At 53.1% G+C, this 22,050-nt stretch overlaps 1 protein-coding gene across 6 annotated transcripts in view; it reads right to left on the reverse strand.

The window, feature by feature from the left end:
* AKT2 (AKT serine/threonine kinase 2) overlaps positions 1 to 22,050 on the reverse strand; it is a 52,444-nt gene that overhangs the window by 22,420 nt on the left and 7,974 nt on the right. For 3 of the 6 annotated variants that reach the window (XM_004474041.5, XM_012531189.4, XM_012531185.4), the window contains 4 exons: positions 18,188 to 18,267; positions 8,825 to 8,954; positions 2,755 to 2,883; positions 729 to 840 (listed from right to left, as the gene is read on the reverse strand). In XM_004474041.5, the coding sequence (XP_004474098.1) occupies positions 729 to 840; positions 2,755 to 2,883; positions 8,825 to 8,870 (287 nt within the window). In that variant the 5' untranslated portion in view covers positions 8,871 to 8,954; positions 18,188 to 18,267. Of the gene's footprint in view, positions 1 to 728; positions 841 to 2,754; positions 2,884 to 8,824; positions 8,955 to 9,712; positions 9,732 to 11,936; positions 12,057 to 18,187; positions 18,268 to 22,050 lie in introns of those variants that run through there. The other 3 variants (XM_012531187.3, XM_071209265.1, XM_058280255.2) reach the window with 3 other exon arrangements.

Genomic DNA, 22,050 nt, shown 5'->3' on the forward strand with positions numbered 1-22,050 from the left:
AGCAATCCCACGTCTCAGAATTCAATGTACAAATTTAACCTGCACACATATCAAACAAGGTAAGTTCATTACTTTACTACAGCATTGTTTCTAGTGACCAAAAGGCTGGAAACAACCCTGGCAGCCACTGCCGAAGAAATGCTAAGTAACTTCTGGGATATACATATGCAGCAGTTAAAATTTTTTAAAAAGCAGCAGCAGCTGTCTGTATACTGAATACAGAGATTCCCTAAGATCTACTGTTAAGTAAAAAAAACAAACGTTCAGAACAGCATATGTAAAATGCTACTTTTGGTGGAAAGGAAAAAAAAAAGGCAGAGTGGGAGCAAGTCTCTGTGCCAGCTTGAATGTGCCCGAAGAAACGCTTCAAGGACACATAAAAACAGCGGCTAACTCTGGAGGGGGGCAGGACAGGGCGCATGGGGCGAAGGTGGGAGTAAAGTTTTTCACATATGCCTCCTTATGTTATTTGATTTTATAGTGACTATGAAGAAATCTTTTTTAAGTGAGGTCTACAGACCCCTTGTCTCAAAACCAACAGTGATGCTAACTGAAAACGCCTGGCCCTGTGCAGATCTACAGATCACAACCCCCACGCACCCAGCTCTCAGCTCTAGCAGGAGACCCCCGCACCAGGGCTGTAGCCTGCAACCCCCGTGCAAGGTGCCGGGGCATCTCACACCTGGCCTCCCCGCTCTTGACGGTGGCGCGGGGCCTGGACTGCTCACCTCTCGTCTGGAGAGTCCACGTGGAAGGTCCTCTCGATGACTGTGGTCCACTGCAGGCAGCGTATGACAAAGGTGTTGGGCCGGGGCCTCTCAGTCTTCATCAGCTGGCATTCTGCAGGCAGAGGGAGGAGAGGGCAAGGAGGATGAGGCCACAGCCCCGCCGGCCTGCGCCCACATTCCTCGAGCACCTCGTGTGTGCCTGGTCCACGCCGGATGATGCTGGGAACACTTCAGTGCCCCGGCCCCATCGTCACAGGGCTTCAGGTCCAGGGAAGGGGGTGGCAGGTGGAAGGCACAGTCGCCAGACAGTGAAGGCTCCTCAGTGGTCAGGGTTGGGATGGAGGGAAGTCCAGAGATGTACAGCCCAAAAAAGGCACCCAACCCAACCTGGGGAATCAGGAAGAGCTTCCCAGGGGAAAACGTGTGTCTGAGTTGAGCCCTGAAGGTAGACATGAAATCCATCAGGTAGCAGGACACACCACATACAGAAGCCTAGAGCTGAGAGAGGCTCCAACATACTCAGGGAACAACAAATTATGCTCTAAGTGTGAAAGGAGAAGGAGTGAGAGAAGGATGGAGAAGTGGGCAGGGCTCCAGCCATGGGGAAGAATCTGGATTTTGTCCCAAGGTCAGTAGGGAGCCATGGTAGCTGTTAGGCAGGAGAGGGACATGAAGAGATTTAGACAGATCTCTCTAGCTGCCCTGAAGATGGTGAGACAGAAGGCTGGGAGGAGGGTGGGGCAGGGGTTCAGCAGGTGAGGAGAGGTTAGAGCAGGGCCAGGGGAGGAGAGGAAAGGGCAGGTAATCAGGCTGCCGGGAGGAGGAAAGAGGCACCTAAGACGATGCCCAGGCCTCTGAGGTGGCAGGGCCAACCCTGAGGAGGAGAGGAGAAAGCTGAGGGAGGGGAGGGGAGACACAAGGGCACATGGTGGCCATGAAAGTCCCGGGGGACATCCAGGGAGAGCTGTCGAGAACTGCTCGGGACAGGCCAGGAATGCAGGTGAGAAGCTAGGGCTGGTAACAGAGATGTTGGGGTCACCAGGGCCATGGGGAAAGCAGCCAGGAAAAGGCTTTAAGCAGGACAGGGAGGTGGCTGGGGCTGCATTCCACACAAGGCCACGGAGGGTGACCTTGAGGGGTGTGGCTAGGGAAGAAGCTGGAGCAGGAACCCTAATGGGAGAGGGTGGGGGCTACAGTGGAGAAGGGGGGCTCTGAAGTGTCTTCAGGAGGCAGGATGAGGACCTGCCGACTGATTAGGTCAGCAAGGAGGGAAGGCGGCAGGGAGGCAGGGCTGGAAGGCAAGACCATGACTCCCAGCTCCAGGCCAGCCCTGCCACTGAGTGACTGGAGAGCTCCAGGCTCCACATTGCCGAGCCTCAACCACGTCATCTGTAAAACGGGCTAAAGCATTCGGGCTTCAACGGGGTGCTCTGAGGACTAAACACTGCAACCCAGCAGGAGGGCTCAGAATGTGTCTGGCATGGACAAGGGCTCATTTAACAGCAGCTTTTATTTATTACCATTCTTTTTCCTTCCTTCCATCGAGGGGCTCAGTGGCACAGAGATAGGGCAAGGCCTTGGGAGAAGCCCAAGCTGAGGGCTTTGGGCCTGGGAAGCTTTCATCAGTCAGGCTAGAAAGACAAGCAGCACTTCAAGCACCACCAAGGGGAGGGAGGGTGAGCTCAGCCCTGCGCTGGTCAGGGTGGGAGGCCCCAAGTGCCTGCAGACTAGAGAGAGAGGGAAGAGGGCTGCGGGCACCTGATCCCAGCAGACACCGCCCCAGGTGGGGCTGTGGGAAATACCCCGGCTTCTCGCTCCTTCCTGCCCTCTACTACCCATCAGTGCAGAGTCCCTCCAGGCCAGATGGCACGACAGCAGAGCAGAAGAGGGCGGGAAATGGATCTGAGGGCCGAAAGCCCTGGGACAGCCCCACAGCTCTTCAAGAATGCGCAAGCCCCATGTGGCCCCCAAGACCTGCCAGGCCATTCCAAGCACCCGAACTCAAGCCCATTCCTGTGGGACGCACCTGCCACAGAGAAGTTGTTTAAGGGGGGTAAGGTCTGGTCAGGGGCCTCGGGCCTCTCCTTATACCCAATGAAGGAGCCGTCACTCTTCAGCAGGAAGTACCGGGGCCGCCAGGTCTTGATGTATTCGCCTGAAATGAGGCAGGAAAGGAGGGAGGGAGGTCACAGCAAGGTCGGGCTGGGTCCCAGGTGTGACAGTGCCTCACGAGGGACAGCACAGTGGGAGGAGGGTAGGCAGGAGGGTGGGCAGGAGTGTGCCTCTCCCAGAAAACCCTCGAGGCGGCCTCTGCTGACGCAGGCAGGGAGCACTGGGCCGGGCCTAGTGATCCAGAGGTCATGCCTGGCAGGAAGGCGCCTGCCACAGTGCCCCACGGCGCCAGCTGCCTCTGTGCGTGGCCAGCAAGCCAGCCTTGCCAATGAGTGGCCCAGACCCAGGGGAGGCCCAGGCTTCCAAACACATGTGCCCTGTGGCCCTGTCAGGCCAAACCCCAGCGGGGAAGAAGGGGAAGGGGGAGAAGAGGGACCTCAAGAGATGGAAGCGGAGGGAGCAGAGAAGCTCAGGCTCGCTTCCTAACTGCAGAATCACAGGCGGGGACTTTGTCTCGGAGGAGAGCTGGTATGCGCCAACGCGGCCGGCCATGCAGGAGACCCAGTATCAGAGCACGGTACCGAGCCGCACAGAGCTGCCGCCCCGGTCCTCTGAGAGCCCCAGGGCCCCTGCAGGCCCAGCAGGGGTCTCCAGGATTGGTCCTGGTGCTCTGACTGGATGGGGGCTCTGTCACTCTGACTGTGAGTATTCAAGCACTGTGTGACAGGCACACACGCACGGGCACATACACGCAAGGGCACACATGAGCCACTCCACAGGGGGCTGTTAAGAATTAAAACCAGGTGGTGAGAAAGCTAAAAAATGTCACACGGAGGAGCAGATGTAGTTCAAGCAGTTGAGTGCCTGCTTCCCCAGTACCTCCCCAAAACAAAAAACAAACTAACGACAAAACCAAGTCAGGGAAGCTGATGTGGCTCAGTGGTTGAGTGCCGGCTTCCCACACACAAAATTCCGGGTTCGATCCCCGGCCCCGGTACCTCAAAAAAAAAAAAAAAAGGTTAACATGGGACTGTACAGCATAGCTAAACTTCATGTGAAATATGAATATGGTAAGAGTGCATATATAAGCCCATCTTTCTTTGAAACTGAACAAATGTACCTTAATATTACAAGATGTCGGTATCAGACAAAAATATAGCCAAAGCAAAATATGGGCAGTAGTGTATAATATTATATTAATAATCTTCCATTAAAGGTTAAAAAAAAAAAGGAAATATACTAAGTGAAAGAAACTAGACAAAAGGTACTACATATTATTTGACTCCATCTACACAAAATATAAATACAAATAAATGAGAAAGATAGAAACACAATAGCAGCTCTGTATGGCAGGGGAAGCATAGAAAAATTGAGCAGTAATTATTAAGGGGTAGAATTTTTGTTATTATTATTGGAATAATGAAAATGACCCAATAACAACTGAAGTAATGAATGCATAACTATGTGATTACACAAAACACGATTTATTGTACACTTCGAACTACATCTACTCCCCAAGTTTTGCTAGTTTTGGATGGACTGTACACTTTGGCTACTTTATTAATATGTATCACTAAAATTGATTAAAAACACAACCAGTTGGTAAAACATACATCTCCACAAAAACTTGTGCACAAACAGCCAAAGCAGCCTTATTACTAAAAGCCCTAAAATAGAAACAACCTCAAAGCCCATCAACTGATGAATGGATAAATAAAAAGTGATCTACTCATACAATGGAATATTATTTGACAATAAAAAGAAATGAAGCAGGGTGCAGATGTGGCTCAAGCAGTTGAGCGCCCTCCTCCCACACAGGAGATCCAGGGTTCAGTTGCCCGTGCCTCCTAAAGAAAAAAATAAAACAACAAGCAGACAACGGGCAAAAACAACAAGCAAACAACAAGCAAAAACAATGAGCAAACCGACAAGGGAGCCAACTCAGGAGAGCCAACTGTGTGTGGCTCAGTGGTGGAGCACTGGCCTCCCCACATGAGGTCCCGGGTTCAATCCCCAGTCCCAGTACCTCAAAAAAAAAAGGAAATGAAGCAGTAATATATGCTGCAATGTGGATGTACCTTGAAAACATCATGCCAAGTGAAATAAGCCAAACACAAAAGGCCACAAATTGCATGCTTCCCTTGCTATGAAATGTCCAAAAAAGGCAAATCAGAAGAGGTGGACGGGAGGCTAGTGGCTGCAGGGGTTAGGGGGATAGAGAGATTGCAGGGGAGGTAACAGCTAAGATGTGCTGGGTTTCTTTTGAGGGTAATGAAAATATTCTAAAATTGACTGTGACAATCGATGCACAACCCCATGAACATACTAAAAGCTGTTGAACTGTGTACTTTAAATGGATTAATTATGTGGTATGGGAATTACATCTCAATAAAGCTATTAAAAAAGAGAGAGATGGCAACCAGGAGGCACACAGCATAAGGCCCAGCACACCATAGGTGCATAAAAATGTTCTTTATCATCGAAGAGTGTGCCAGGCCCTTGACTTACACAGCACACAGTGAGGCAGAATGGCAGACAGACTCTGAGCTGTACCTGCCGTGTCGCTTCACTTCTCTGAGCCTTTGTTCCGCTTGGGGGATCTCTATTAACTGATGGCTGCGATACTGATACTTACGATGCTGCTGCTAACAGCACAAGACTCCTTTGTGTCAGGCACTCTCCTAAGTATCTTACAGGTTTGAAACTATTAAACTCTTTCAAATGTAGATACTAAGTGACTCTATTTATATAAAGTTCAAAAAACTAGCAAAACTTTGGGAGAAGATGTAGCTCAGTGGTTGAGTGCCTGCTTCACACGTTAAGAAGTCCTGGGTTCAATTCCCAGAACCTCCTTAAAAAAAAAAACTAGCAAAACTCATCTATACTCATAAAGTTAGGAAAAGTGCCTCCTGCTTGGGGGTGGGAGGAGGTGGAGGGACTTCCAGGGGCTGTCCTGGTCTCTTTCTTGGTGTGGGTGCTGGTTGAATGGGGATGAGTTTATGCTCCAGGCACCTGGCTGTGTGCTTTATACCTTTAGTAACAAACAAGAACCCTAAGTGAGAAAAACATTCTCACAACAATCTTATGAGGCAGATACTGTCATTGTTCCCATTTTACAGATAAGGAAACTAAGGCACAGAGCAGTTCCGTTACTTGCCCAGGGCTCAGAGCTGATTCCTGAGGATGGGGACCCAGGCTGGCTCCATCCAGGTCCAGAGCCCACACTCTTGAGCCCGGTGCCCTCTGCCCCTACTCCAGCAAATGAATACGGGGCTGGTGCATCACTGAGAGAGGGGTGCTGAGGCTGTGTCGGAAGCAGGTCCGGCGCACAGCGAGGGTGACTCAGTCGTCCTGCTCTCACTCCACCTGCTCCTTACTAAGCTAGCGGCAGTGTGGAGGCCAGGCCTTCAGAGCACTGGTTCGGGAGTCAGGGGGCCTGAACCCAAAACTTAGCTCAGCCACTCGCTGGCGATCTTAGCCAGGTCGCTTTTCCTTCTGAGCCTCAACTTCCTGGGCCTTAAGATCAGACCCGCCTCACAGCGCATCTATGAAATTCAATGAAATCGGGCTCGCTGAGAGCAGGGCCCAGTGCCTGGCATGGAGTGGGCACTCAGCAAGCAGGAGCCACTACTATTACAACCAGCAGGGGGAGGGTGGGATGGCACAGGGGCCAGGCAGCTGAAGCCAGCAGGGACTGCTCTGCCTCACCACCTCTGCCAGCTGGCCCTCAGAGAGAGAGGCACCACGCAGGCCCAGGACTGCATGCATGCCCTCGTGCTGCATGCATGCCCTCGTGCTGCATGCATGCAATGCAAACCAAAGGTGGGTGTGTCGAAAGCCAGCCACCCCAGGAGACAGGGCAGCCTGAGGCCCGCTCACCTGCTCCCTCGTAGCGCAGATGGAGACACTGAAGACCCGGGACAAGCCAAGGCCTATCTAACCCCGTGAGCTGGGCCTGGACTAGAGAAGTTCCCTAACCCCCAGGGTGGACTCCAGTGCTCTTTGCACGCTATGGGCCTCAGGAAAGTCAGGTTGAGCCCTGAGAACCTTGCATACCCTAATACACTTGCACAATCCACACACATAATCCCATTAACTCAACAATCGGTTATGGAGCACCGCTGTGTGCCAGGCACATTTCTCACCACAGTCAGCAACCCAGACAAAATTCCTGCCCTCAGGGAGCTGACACTGGGGCCTGTACTGCTAATCCATTTTACGGATGTGAAATCTGGGCTCAGAGACATGACAGAACTTGCCCACAGTTACAGAGAGGAAAGAGCAGCGCAGGGTTGCAGGGAGGGAAGGAGAGAAGGAGAGAAAGCTCCACAGACAGTCCCAAACTCCAGCCATACCTGCCCAGGAAGGGCAGAGGGAAACGGGTCTCCCCTTCTCGGCTGATGGGCAGCCTGGTCTCCAGGAGCCACCTCACCCTGCATCACTGCCCCGGTCACACAGGGCCAGCCCGGTCGGCCTCCTTGCTCCTCTTCAGCTGTGGCTGCTCAGGCCTGAGCTGCCGTGCCCTCTGCCCCCAACGCTCTGCCCCCAGCTCACCACGTGGCTCCCTCCCTTGACTCACTCAGATCTTTATTCAAGATCCTTGAGCAAAGGATCTTCTTGGCAAAGCCCTCCCTGAGCAGCCGCAGGACAGCCCCTGCCCCACACCACCACCCTCCTCAGACAGCCTGGCCCTGGGCCCAGGTATCTGTCCTCCCCACTAGGATGTCAGATAGCAATGCAAAAACAGGGATTCCCGCCCACTTGGTTCGCTGCTGCATCCCCAGTGCCTAGAACACAGGAGGTGCTCAATCGATGTTTGCTGACTGCGAGTGTACAGAAAAGAGTTACCCCCCGGCCTGGCACGCCTCCCCACTAGAAGGAAGATCCACAAAAACCAGAACATTATCTCCTCCCCTCCCAGTACCACGGACAAAGCAGACCCCCAGCCCAGGCTTCTCCCCAGCTGCCCGCTGGTGGCACACAGCGGCACAGCAGCAGAGCCGTTAGCTGTTACCCATCAGGAGCGCTGCCTCGGGAGACAGCCCTGGGAGGCGACTCTCTTCCCCGTAAATGATTTCATTCCAGCTGGCCTCAGTTTTCCTCCTCTGTACAATCAGATCACACCAAGCTCTGGCTCACAACACTCCAGGGCTTTCTCCACCACACAGCGGGTGAAAGCCAAGGCCCTTGCAGTAGCCTGCAAGGCCTGACGGTTTCCTCTCACGTGACTCCTCACCTCCTCCCTCTCAACCTCGCTTGCTCTGTTCCCGCCAAAGTGGCCAACTCCCTGTTGCTAGAACACACAGCACAATCCTACCTCAGGGCCTCTGTGCTGCTCCTTCTCCCTGGCACACCCAGCTATCTGTGTGGCCCCTTCACCTCCTCCAGTCCTCTGTTCAGGGTCACCGCCCTTGACCACCCTGTCTCTCCAGCCTCTTCTTAGTTTCTGTTTTTCACAACAGCATCTACCACCACCTGACATTATACGACATGTCTAGTTATTTATCCATTTGCTGTTTATCACCTGCTTCCCCCACTAGGACATAAACTCTGTGAGGGCAACAGCGTTCCCCTGCGCCTGGGTGAGGCAGGCACACCACACATTCAATAAACAGTTAAGGAATGAATGAATGTAAAAAATCGTCTCACTGAGGAACTTCAGGTAAGTGACTTTTCCTCTCTGAGTCTCAGTTTCTTCGTCTATGAAATGGGGCTACAAAAGAGATCACTAATGCAGAGACAGCTCGAGCCCTACTCTGTGGGCTCGGACAGGGTGTCCAGCCCCAGGGAGAGCCACAGCGCCCCTCCCAGAAGACCTCTGCAGAATTCCATGAACTGGGCTTGCAAGTAGTTACTGGCCTGGACACGGGCAGGTGGGGCCATGGAATGCTGGTTCCTCACCCAGGCTAGTGAAGTCCCAGCCCTCAGAGCACCAGCTGCCAGGAAGAGAGCTATGCAACCCGGTGGGCCAAGGCACCCCTTACCACGCTTGTGGAGCCAGCCTTCTTTGATGACGGACACTTCGTTCATGGTGGCAGCGTGACACGCTGTCACCTAGCTTGGGGCAGCTCAGGACAGCAGGACATGCAGGAGGCGCAGTGGACAGAGCACAGCCTGCAAGACAAAAGAGGAACTTGTCAGAGCGGGAGGGGGAGGTGGGCTACCCAAGTGCCTTCCCTCAGGGTGCCCAGGCTCTCAAGCCCCTCTGGCTGCTCTTCTTGCTGTGCACCGGGCAGTGCCAATGAGGGTGGCGAGAGTCTAGGGGAGCAGAGCCCCCTGGTCTGGGCAGGCGCAGGATGAGCAGAGGCAGCCCCTCCTCCCACCTCTACTTCTGACTGGAAAGGCGTCAAGGTGGCTTTGGCTCCACCCCGGCGTCAGTTCCATGCCCCAATGCTGAGGTAACCCCAGATGAATCAGGCAGCTCTGGCACCCAAGGGAGGTGCCCCAAACCACGGGCAGCTACTTGCACCCCCGCAACCCCCAGCACACACATACTCTCTCTCCCCCACCCCCTTTCCAAACCAAGGAGCCACCAGCCTGCCACCTTCAACAAACCAAGTACCCCTCCCACCCCATGTCACTCCCTCGGCCTGTCCCCTCCTTGCCCCGACCAGGTGCCGGACTCTGACAAACCTCAGGCGCTCCGGGATCTTAACTGAGAAAGCAACCTACTGCATTCACACTTGTCTGGGGCTCAGCAGCCAGTTCCAGGGGCTCAATCGAGGCCCTGGTCCCTTCCCTGAAACCCCCACTTCTGTCCTTAGGGACCAGCAGCCAACAGACTGACGGACGCCAACGCTGTTGCTTCGTCTCAGGTTCCCAGAGCAGAGGGGAGAAGGGTGTGAATGAGGCAGCCGCCAGCTGGGCCCTACCTGGAGCTGCGGGCTGGACAGGGGCCCTGGAGCCCAAGGCGCCTTGCGCCTTTCCCGGCCTGGGGTTATTTGCGGACAGCAGGTCAGGAGCTACGGGGGCCCCCAGAGAAGCGGCAGCTGGCTCTAGGGACACCGTGGGCATCAGCTTTCTCCCGTGCCCCAGGGGAGTTGGTGGGCCGGACACACTAGTGCCTGGCATGTGACGGTGGCAGGCTGCCCGGGCCCTGGCAGAGGGAAGGGAGGTGAGTGGGAGGAAGCAGGAGAGAAGACAAAATGGACAGGGACAGGGAAGCAGACCGGGGGTGAGAAATCACCATCTGGACTCGGAGCTGCAAAGGCCACGCCTTGCACATGATGGCCCCCCATGGGGCTCACAGCTGACACCCCAATCTCAGGCCCGTCAGAGCCCTAGCTCCTGAATACCCTGCCGCCCAGCCCTCTCTCTAAGGTGGCATCGTGCTCCATAGCGCCCTTCCTCCCTCCCACCCTGCCGCCAGGCCCAGGGCCAGCACTGCGCTCCTCCCTTAGGGTCTAGCCCACCTCCTCCCTGGCCTCCCCCCGCAACCTGCTCCTGACTCAGCAGCTAGAGGGACCATCACATCTGACCCTGTCCTTCTGCTCAAAACCTTTCCGTGGCTCCCCACTGTCTTCAGCCAGAAAGCCAAGCTCCCCCGCTGGCATTCAGGGCCCTTCAGGATCTGGCCCCGGCTGACCTTCACTCCAGCTGCCTCCCATCCCCTGACAGCCATCAGTCCCCGTGGCCTGTCCACCGTGCTTCCTGAATGGCTCACTGCCCCCCACCCCCACCTGCTCCCTGGTTCCCACCTCTGCTCCCTACCCCTCTGATCCACACTCTCAGTCCCCGTGCCCTTACAACATCAGGAGGCCCTGCTTGAGCGGCGCACTAACAGCACGGTACCTAGCACCTAGAAGCCCTCGATAAAAGTGAGCAACCAAGACAATGACCATTACAAGCTGGCCACTACCCCTCTTTTCAGCCTGCCCCCCGTTCCAGGCTTCAGTAACCCGGCCCTTCCCCCTGCGCGTTCTGCAGGCTCATCCCCCTCCTCCTGGGGGTCTCAGCTGAACTACTCGCCTCCTCCAGGGAGCCTTCCTGACTTCAGTGGCTGTGCTGGGTGTTCTCTGGGCACCTCGCCCCACATCTGCAGCTACTCCTCAATAACCCAGCAGCATCCGGCCCTGAGCAGGCATCGGAGAGGCGTCTATAGAGTACCCAGTGAATGAATCCAGGTCTCCCCCAACAGGCACCCAGCCAGGATCAGACACAGCAAGGAAATGTTTCCAGAGTCTAGTCCTGCCACCAAGCTTTCTGGAGCACACCCTGAGTGCCACGCACTGCCCAGGGTGCTGGAGGAGAGCAGTCACTAAGACCGAGTCCTGCCTTCATGAAGTTCACACTCTGGACAGGGGGGCAGACAGTGCACAAACAAACCTATGACCATGCCCGGGGTGGAGAGGTGCTGAGAAGGAAAACAGAGCAGGGTGAAAGGATGACGAGGAACAGGGTGCTGCTTTAACTGCACCCTATGGGGGACACATGAGCAGATGCCTAAATTCAGAGACGACAGGAGCCACGCAGATATGGAGGGAAGAGGCCAATGGAGAGAGGCCTGAGGCAGGAAGGAGTGTGGCGAGCTGGAAGAACTGTAAGAGGTCGCGTGGCTGCAGGGCAACGGCCAGGTAAGAGGAGGCAGGGGAGCACATGCAGGGCCTTGCAGGCTGCAGCCACACGTCAGGAATTCCTCCCCTCAACACGGGGGCTGACACCAAACTTTCCCCTGGGACGAGTTCAGCTCAGATGACTTTGCAAAGGGATAGGATGGAGAACTCAGGGCCCCAAGGAAGGGCACGTATGGAAGGCAAGGAACAGAGGCCTGGTGTCCAGCCTCCGTTCTCCCCTCCTGCACGGCCCACAGCTTCACCTCCCGGGGCCTCTGCAACTCCAGCAGGCCCAGGCTACGGCCTGACACGGGTAAACACTCAAACACGTGGCTGCCATTATTAAAAACAAAGACCGAAAGGCAGCAGGGGGACCTGGCATGGTCATGGTCCAGAGTCCAAAAGACGCTCGCCAGGTGGGTGCCCCAAGCAGGGTGCAGGCCGCTTTCCTTGGATTTGCTCCTGAACGCTCCCAACCACCCCACCAAGGGGCCGTGATCCCAGCCAGGTGTGGACAGGCTCAGAGAGGGGAAGGCTTATTTACCTTGGCTCTCCCAGCTGAGAAGTGATGGAGGCCCTGGCTGCTCTCAGGACACCAGAGGCACTTTTTAGACTCTTATTTCAGTGACAGAGAAGCCAGCAGCCGCTCAGGCGACGGCAAGGGGAGGAACTTGAAGATCCCCTGTGTCCGACTGGATCCTGCTCTGTCCTCCCACTGAGGGTGGCGCCTCAGCTGAGGTGTCTGTGACGCAGCCCTGTGATGATGAAATACCAGCCGTGGCAGCCAAGAGGATGGCCTGTTTGCTGGGGAGCTGCCGTGGAGGACACCCAGGCTGGGGGAAGCGTGCCAGCACAGCCCATGGCGGGGAGCACTTAACTGCCCCCTCCCTGCTCGATGGGACTGTGATCTCCGGGGCCTCGGGCTACAGAGGGCCTGGCCTGAGCTGCAGGTGCAAGGCTAGAAGCAAGCCGCCTGGGAGGCAATGTGACAAGTGACAAGACCAAGGGTGCTTGCTTCACAGGAGGGGATGCCCACAATTTCATTAGTTCTGAGGAAATACATACTGAAACTGCCCAATAGGGATGGCTGTAATTTTTAAAACTGACAACACCAAGTGCTAGCAAGAATGTGGAGGAAGCAGAGCTCTCATCTCTGACTGGTGGGAGGGTCAAGTGGACCAGCCACTGTGGACAGCCGTTTGGCAGTAAGAATTAATAAAGCTCAGTGCAGGCCCACCTGACGGCCCGGCAATTAATTCCACAGGCCCCCCGGCAGAAACACAGACTTGTTTACCAAAAGACTACTAGAATGCCCACAGTAGCAATACTAACAGAAACCCCAAACCCAGAAACAGCCCACGAGCCCCCCAGCAGGTGAATGGACGTCCAAACACCCCATGGGGAGCTCCTACAGGGGACCGCTGCTCAGTACCACCGAGAGAACTCCTGACACACACACCCGCTCAGGGACAGAAAAGCAAGAACAGCACACGGAGAAAGAAGCCACAGAACAGCATACCCAGTACGAGGCCATCACGGCGAGTTCAAAACAGCTGTTTATTTAGGGACGCCTCTCTAGCCGGTAAAACTATGCAGAAAACTAAGGAAACAAAAATCCTCAAAGTCAGGAGAGTGGTTAAATTTGGGAGGGGTGTGGCTGGGAGTGGGAAGAAGGGGTCTTCAGGAGCTGACAAAATTCTATTTCTTGACCTGGATGGCAGTTACACAAGGCTTTCCTTTATGGTGATTCATTCCACTGCACTGTGTAAAGTGTATTTAACATTTTTCTCTATCTTATGGCAAAAGAAGTGACTGTAAAAAGAACAAGGGTTCAGGAGTCCAGAGGACACAGTGGAGCTGACAGCGAGCCTCCTGGCTCCCCAGCAGGGCTCTTCCCAGCCCAGGAAGGCTGACCTGCCTCAACTTACCCCTTGAGTAGGCTGGGACCCCTGTGGGAAAGGTGGAGGAATCCGGAGTCAGATTAATCCTTGGCGCCGTGGCCTTGGGCAGGCGACACCCTCTGAGTGCCTCAGAGCTCCGGAGGGAGGAAGGAGAAGGGAGGGGGGAGGCCCACTTCCAGCCCCGCGGCTCTGACCAGGGCGAGGGTGGCCTGTGGGAGACTTGCTGAACTCGCAGGGTAGGGGAGTGCTCCACTGTGGCCTCAGGCCAAAGCCACGTGTACCCTCAGGTATCAGAAATGATGTGAATGGGCAGGAGAAGCACCACACTCGGGGGTCAGCTGGGCAGGGAGGGGGCACCCACAGGGCCCGCGCTGCACTGACAAAGCCTTATTGTTTAAAATAGCGCTGCTGCGAGCAGGGGTATCATTGACTGACTCCCTTTCTTTTCTTTTCTTTAGGAGGTACTAGGGATTGAACCCTGGACCTCGTACACGTGAAGCAGACTGTTAACAACTGAGCCATACCCACTCCCAACTTACTCTACTTTCATGTCTCAAACACTCCAGTAAATTATTCTAACATTTCGTTAAGACATTTTTATTTCTGTCTGTCTGACTGTTGGGTCTTATTCCTCAATGGTCTCCACACTGTGACCCCCTCAGAATGTCCCTGTCACAGTGCTGGGGCCAGGTGCCTGCCGGGCAGAGCATGACGATGACCCAAGGCTTGAGCTGGCACCTGAGGGGCAGAGGGAGGTGGAGAGGCCCAGGGCTGACCCTGTCCTACCGCCTCAGGAATGGACTGCGCCCTTCTCCACCTCAGGCTCCTCACCTGTAAAACGAGGGCCGCTGTGGAGCCGCCTCTGGGGGGTGGGGTTGTGAGGCCTAGGTGAGCTCTGGTGATCAGTCCTTGCCCCTCCTAGAGTCTAGGACCCTGTGCACACTCGTGCCAGAGCCCATCCATCCTCTGCTCAAATCCTCCCGTGCCCTCCGTCATCCAGACCGAGAGCCAAAGGCCCTAGAGGAGCCTCAGGACCCTGTGTGGTCTGCACCATCCCCCCTTCATTCTCCAAATTCTCTCCACTTCAGTGGAGCCTGCCTCCTGAGCCCCTCCGACATGGGACACCGCACCCCAGGGCCCTTGCTTGTGCACTGCTCTCTGTCAGGAACACTCTTCTTCTGGGATCTGCTGGGCCCTGCCCACTGTCTTCAGTCTCTGCTCACGTGTCCCCTTCTCTGAGAAGCCTTCCCCAACCTCCCTGGATAAAACCGCATCCCACCATACCTCCCCTGACCCTTCACTCCTCTTCACACGTGCTTATCACCACTGAGAGTCTGTACACATTTCGTTATTCATCGGCTTACTATCCGCCTCTCCCCACAAGAAGGTCAGCACCACGAGAGCAGGGCCTCTTGCCTGTCTCGGTCACTGCTGGATTCCCAGAGCCTCACAGAGCACCGGGCACACAGTGGGTGCTTAACAAATGAATGGAATGAATGCATATACAGTGAAGTCTCGAAATTAAATTCCTTTCCATGCCACTTAAGTCCTCTTTCTCTTCCTGCCTCTCACTGACCTGGTTTCCAAGCCAGATAGTGCAGCTGGATAAGGGTGGCAGATGGGTACAAGGAGGAGTTGCAGACAGAGGGGGTGGGGGATCCTTCCAGGCACTGCTGAGGCTCAGCAAGGGGGCAGCAGCCCCCTCCCATCCATCCCCCACCGCTCCCTCACAGGAGTCTGTCCCTGCCATTTACTGGCGCCTTCCCTACAGCTCCCATAGGAGGACTTGAAACTGAGATCAACTGAAAGATGACAGAAACCTGCTGCACGACAGGCAGCATCGCATGGGGATTTGAAGGGAAAGGCTTAGAAACACAAGAGGCTTATGCAGCTGGAAGAAGAAATGAAGTCGTGAAGCACATGACAACAAAGACGAACCCGGAGGACATGATGCAGAGTGAAGCCAGCCAGACACGAAGGGACAAAATACCATACGATTGCACCACTATGAACTAATAATATTGTGGAATCTCATGACGTTAATAATTAAAATACAGGTTATCAGAAAACAGAATGAGGATGGAAAATGGGAAGCTGAGGATTAATCTGTGCAGACGTGGTAAAAAGATTGTTTGGAAATCTTTGAAAATGAATAGAAATGGTGAAAGCCCATCACAGTGTTTGTAACTAGCAGTGCTAATGTACGACTGGCTGAAAAGGAAAGTCTAAGGTTATGTACATTACTAGAAGAAAAGCAGAAAAAAATGTAACCTGAGACAGTGTAACACAGTGAAACCTTATGTGAAATATGAATATGGGTGATACAGTACGTGTAAGACTGTTTTTACAAAATATAAATACAAATAAACTAAAGAGAGAAAAAAAAAACCCACAACCAACCAGGGGATGAGAATGGAGGGAAACAACTCCCTCATTCGCCATTCCTGACTCTGTAAGTAGTTCCAACGTTATGGGAGGGATTTTTAGCAAAGCTGATAAAATGGAAATGCACAAGCCCTCTGAGGAATTTCTCCCGCAGAAAATGCCCATGCTGGTACACACGGTTTCCAGGGCAGGGTTTTGCAACCTCAGCACTACTAACATTTTGGCCCAGACAACTCTTTGTTGGGGGGCTGCCCTGTGCATTGCAGGATATTTAGCAGCATCCCTGGCCTCTACCAACTAAAGCCAGTAGCAATTTCCCACACCCCCGGGGGCTGTGACAGTCAGAAATGTCTTCAGATATTACCAAATGTCCCCTGGGGGCAAAAGCACCCCTGGTTGAGCACAACCATTCCAAGCAGCACTGCTGGGAGAGTGAAATGCTGGAAACAAACCAAAAGGCCACAACACAGGCCTGGTATAACGATGTTGGCATGATGACTGTCCTCGAACGAGCTAATGCCTTCCCTCGCGCCAGGCCCATGTAAGTGCTCCGGACATATGAACAGAACCCTCACAGCCGCCCAAGGAGGGAGGTACTTTTATTGTCCCTATTTTAAAGGTAAAGAAACTAAGGTACAGAAGTTAAACAACTTGGCCCACCATGTGGTCAAGAAGTATGGCAGTGGGATGCAACCCGGGCAGCCTGGCCACCGGGTCCCAGCTTTGCCATACACGGTGCCACCCAGCTCTACAGTCAAGCAGACTCTGCCCAACCCCTTCATCACCTCCCCAAGCCTCAGTTTCCTCCACTGGGCAACGGGGACGAGGGCAGCACCTCCATTTACAGCATACACGTGGGAAGGGCTCAGCGCAGCACTCAGCCCATGGGCAGTGTCTGTCCCCTCAAAGGAACACAGCACAGGCGTCCTAAGGACAAAAACTACCTCAACTTACCAACATCGCTGACAGAGGTTCACTGCACAACAGACGCGCCACATCATCCCTTTTCTGAAACACTAAAATGCCAACACCTCATTTCTACAATATCCTTATTTTTTTACCTTGACATTATTGAAACTGACATGCATCTCACAAACTACCTTTAAATTTCACCTGCAACATCCTTTTCCAATAAGCAGGTACACAATCCATAATGGGTATTACAAGGAACAGTGTCTTAGGCTTGGGAGCACAAGAACGTGCATGTTTGAACATCACATATGTAGATAAAACATCTGGATGATCTGTGCCCAAGAATGAAGAGAGGCAGTGCACTGGGGGCAGCGGTAAAGGTGGTCGCAGGAACCAAAGCTGGGGTTCAGGTCCCAAGCCCCACCAAGTGCTGACCATGTGACATGGGGCAAGTCATTTCCCCTTTCTTTGCCTCAGTTTCTGCACCTGTATATCAGGGATAGTGATAGTACAGATAGCTTAAGGGTGGTGTGAGGACTAAATGAGTCAATCCACAAAGCCCTCAGAACAGAGCTTGACAGGGCAGCTGCTCAATACTTGGGCGTTTCTATGATCTCCTCTGGGGGTGGGGTCACCGGGAAACTGCACTTCCTACACTATATATTTCTGTAACGGGAATTTTTACCTACTCCACCTTCTTGGTGACAAGGCAGCATTAAAGATACTTTTTCCCCTCTTAAACACCATGCACTCTCCCACCCCAATCACCTCCATCTGTCTACTTGGAGCAGGTAGGACGGGAGGCAGGCTGAAGACGTGGGCAGGCTGCAGAAGAATCTGGGACAAAAATAAGCCACGAAACAGATTTTCTTCTCTTCCCTGCCCCCCTGCGCAGCCACTCCACCATGCCACCATCCAGGGCCTAGTGGCTCCCACAGAACTCATGCCAAATATTCAAGTTTGGCCAGGTGCATTTTGTCCTTCTCTGGCTCCCAGTGCCCCTGGGATCATGTCCAAGGCCTTGGAAGGGCCCACCTGGCCTGGCCCTTGCCCACTCTGCAGCCTCATCCAGCAGCACCGCATCCCTCCCCCCTCAGTCCCTTGAGGATTCCTTGTTCTTTCACCCGAGGAGGACCTCTGCGTATGCTATTCTCCCACCCAGCGCACCGTTCCCCACTTTCACCTGCTAAATCCTCCTCACCCTTCCGGTTCCGGCTGACAGGATGACTTCTCAGGGAAGCCCTATCTGACTGCTCCCCCCACTACGATTCCTGGACTCTCAGAAGACATCCTCGCCTCCCCTCATAGCACTTACCCCTACTGTGCTCAGTCCCTGGTACAGTGGGGAATGTCTCCCCCAGCAGAATGGGAACACTAAAGGCCGGGACAAGTCTGCCCCGGCCCCCACTGTGTCCCCAGCACCACCCAGCACAGAGCCTGGCCCAAAGTGAGAGGGCAAAAAACACTGGGAGATCAATCGAAGAAGTGAATTCCAGTATGGGAGTGGCAAACCTAACCACAGGTTCTGAGTCTAGGGTTCTGCCAGAAGTTGAAACACAGCACCTTCTCCTCATTCATTCCACAAACATGTACTTACTAAATCCCAACTCTGGGTCAGCACTGCTCTGGGAGGCTAGCAGACACCAAAACAGAATTCCACGCCCTCGGGGAGTTTACCTGGAATGAGGTGGGGGAGAGGACAGACAGTAAAGTGAATAAGGAAATCACCGCACACCCAAAGCATATGGGGGGTTAGGGGTATGAAGGCCTCGGCATGTAGGGTGGTGGAAGAAGGGCTCACCAAGATAGTGACATCTGAGCACAAGCCTAAAAGGGATGGGTGGGCCATGCAGGGACCTGGGAAGGATTACGTAAGCTCCCAAGGCAGGGCAGCTAGGACACAGCTGAGTGGAGACTACCCTGCACCTCTTCCACATCCGTTCTCATGGCTGCACCTCCAACACCTGCAGATGCCACCCCTGAGGCCTGCAGACCTGGGCTGCCCCCAAAGCTGGCTCAATGGCACCCACCTGATGCGCTGCTCCATCATCTGCCTGCTCTCCACCCCCCACCTCTGCACCAGGGGCCCTCAGGCAGGGCCTTGTGGACCCCAGTCCCTACCAAATCCCTGCCGGCTCCTAGGGGCAAGTAGGCTGCAGGCCCTAAGCAAGGCTAGTATTTACTGAAGTTCACAGCATACCAGGCCAAGCCTAGGCTCACCCCAAGGCCAAGCCAGCAATAGATGCTGTCACTACTCCCACACTTCAGAGGAAGAAACTGAGGCTTGGAGAGAGGAAGCCACGTGCCCGAGGTCTCACTCAGGTGAATGCAGGGACTGGGCTCAACAGAACTTTCTGTGGTGATGCAAATGTGGCTGCTAAGCACATGAACTTTGGCTAGGATGACTTTAATATTTAATTAAGATTTATATACCCATACATGGCCAGTAGCTACCGCACTGGACAAGGAAGATCTAAAGAATCTGGATTGCCTAAGAGTTACCTCCTGAACACCTCCTTGTTTTTCAAATGTGGCCTCTCTCTAAGCTAAAATCAGCATGTAAACGTACTACCTTCCCCACCCCATCCGGGCGTGGGACATGACTCCTGGGGTGAGTCTACCTGGTACCAAGGGATTATTACAAGAGCCAACTAGCAATGCATCTAGAAAAAGACTTTGACCAAAAGGGGGAAATATTAAATACAAATGAGATTTTACAGCTAAGAGATTTCAAAGTGAGTTGGGAGGTCATTCCAGAGGTTACGGTTACGCACGTCTCAAAAGGATCTCATTGACTGCCACAGTAAACAGTGCCTCAAATGGTGGGGCTCCTGAGGGCTCTAGAGACATCCAGACACTATAAGCAGGGCAGACAAGCTCAGGAATTTGGCACCCTGTCAGTGGGTCTTACTCTGGAATTTATGTTCCCCAGTGTAACAGAGTTAGACTCATTTATAGTTTCCCTACACATGGCTTTTCTGCCCCTTTTATTTGGACCTATAATTAGCATTATACTTGCTAAATATATGTCTCAAAGACTTAATTCTTTGGTATATCCATGTGCCAGAATTGATCCCTGAATCTCAGCAGAGTTGCAACAGCTACTCTCCAGTTCACTGGACTCACCTAGGACAACCAAGAAGGGGATGATGATGGACTAAGCCCATCCCAAGGAACACAGAGTGTCTGCAACTGCAAGCAAGATAGTTCCATCCATCTGTACACTAGCCCTCTCTCCATTAGAAACAGAGTGGGCATCACCATCCCCAAATCCTCAAGATCAGGGAATGAACAACAGACTAAAGGAGACTCATTATTCTATTATAGATTTATTACTATTCTAGCAATGGAAGAATTTTTATCATTGATATAAAAGCAGTGGCCACCAGAGGTTCTGAGAGGAGGGAGAGGAAAGATTAGGTGCAATATGGAGGCATTTTTGGGACAATGGAATTGTCCTGCATGACAAGGTAATGACTGATAGAGGTCATTATATATTTTGTCATAACCTATAAAACTGTGTGGTATAGAGTACAAACTGTAATGTAAACTGTAAACCATAGTTAACAGCAAGGCTTTAGTATGTGTTCATCAATTCCAACAAATGGGGAAGCAGACTTGGCCCAGTGGTTAGGGCATCCGTCTACCACATGGGAGGTCCGTGGTTCAAACCCCGGGCCTCCTTGACCCGTGTGGAGCTGGCCCATGCACAGCCCTGATGTGCACAAGGAGTGCCCTGCCACGCAGGGGTGTCCCCACATAGGGGAGCCCCACGCGCAAGGAGTGCACCCCATAAGGAGAGCTGCCCAGCATCAAAGAAAGTGCAGCCTGCCTAAGAATGGCACCACCCACATGGAGAAATGACACAACAAGATGACGCAGCAAAAAGAAACACAGATTCCCGTGCTGCTGACAACAACAGAAGCGGACAAAGAAGACACAGCAAATAGACACAGAGAACAGACAACCCGGGTGGAGGGGAAGGAGAGAGAAATAAATAAATAAATCTTTTAAAAAAAAAAAATTCCAACAAATGCACCATATGTTGTTAATGAGAGAAAGTGTGGGAGGGGTGGGGCATATGGGAATCCCCTATTTTGTTATGTAACATTTATGTAATCTAAAGTTTCTTTAAAAATAAAAATTAGGGAAGCAGACTTGGCCCAATGGATAGGTCATCTGTCTACCACATGGGAGGTCCGCGGTTCAAACGCCAGGCCTCCTTGACCCGTGTGCAGCTGGCCCATGCACAGTGCTGATGCGCGCAAGGAGTGCCCTGCCACGCAGGGGTGTCCCCCACTTAGGGGAGCCCCACGCGCAGGGAGTGTGCCCCGAAAGGAGAGCTGCCCAGTGCGAAAGAAAGTGCAGCCTGCCCAAGAATGGCACCACGCACATGGAGAGCTGACACAACAAGATGACGCAACAAAAAGAGACACAGATTCCCGTGCCACTGACAACAACAGAAGAGGACAAAGAAGAACACGCAGCAAATGGACACAGAGAACAAACAACTGGGGTGGAGGAGGGGGAGAAGGGGAGAGAAATAAATAAAAATAAATCTTTAAAAAGAAAAATTAATAATTAAAGTAAAATAAAATAACCCAGAGCCTGAAGGCTGGAGGAGGGGTGGGGGAGGTGAGGCAGGCACCATGGATGCTTCATGACTCTCAGCTGCCTGAGAGGGGCTAGATCACCCCAGGCTGCCAAGGAAAAGCTTCCATACTTTTCCAACTCAGCTCACCCCAACTCAGCTCACCCCAGAAAGATGGAACTTTGAGAAGGCTCAAATTTGCACCTCACATCCTGGTAAGGGGTATGATCAACTCGAATCCTGACTCTTCCACTTACAGGTTGCAAGACTCATTTCTCTGAACCTCAGCTTCCTCATCTGTAAAATGAGATTTTTTTTAAGGAGGTACCAGGGATTGAACCTAGGACCTCGTACATGGGAAGCAGGCACTCAACCACTGAGCTACATCTGTTCCCCTAAAAAGCCGGGATCTTACCTGATTAAACATACATTTATCTCAGAAGATACATTTGTTCGTTTGTTTTGAGAGCCCAGGATTGCAGCAGGAGCCCAGTAAGATGTACTTTGTATACAACTGGGGATAAAGCCAGTGCCTAGGAAGATGATCAGCAGGTATACAAAGGCAAACTCCAAAATCAAGGGGCATCCTGAGCATCAGCCGGGGCTCTGGAAATAGCAGCTTAGTCAATAGAGTCATTACCTGGTTATAAAGGAAACATCCAGATGACTCACAAAATGCTTACATTAACTTTTTGAGGGTATCATCTAAATGAAAACACTTAGCTAAAAGAAGTTAACAACTTGCAGATACCACCCCAAAACACATATGATTCCCACCCTCAGAGAGCAGGAGACACCAGTGCCGGGGACCCCACTCCCAAAGCAGAATATAGTCTGCTCCCCACCCCTTGTTCCTCCTGACCACCCCC

This window comes from Dasypus novemcinctus, chromosome 18 (assembly GCF_030445035.2).
Source record: "Dasypus novemcinctus isolate mDasNov1 chromosome 18, mDasNov1.1.hap2, whole genome shotgun sequence".
Classification (NCBI taxonomy): domain Eukaryota; kingdom Metazoa; phylum Chordata; class Mammalia; order Cingulata; family Dasypodidae; genus Dasypus; species Dasypus novemcinctus.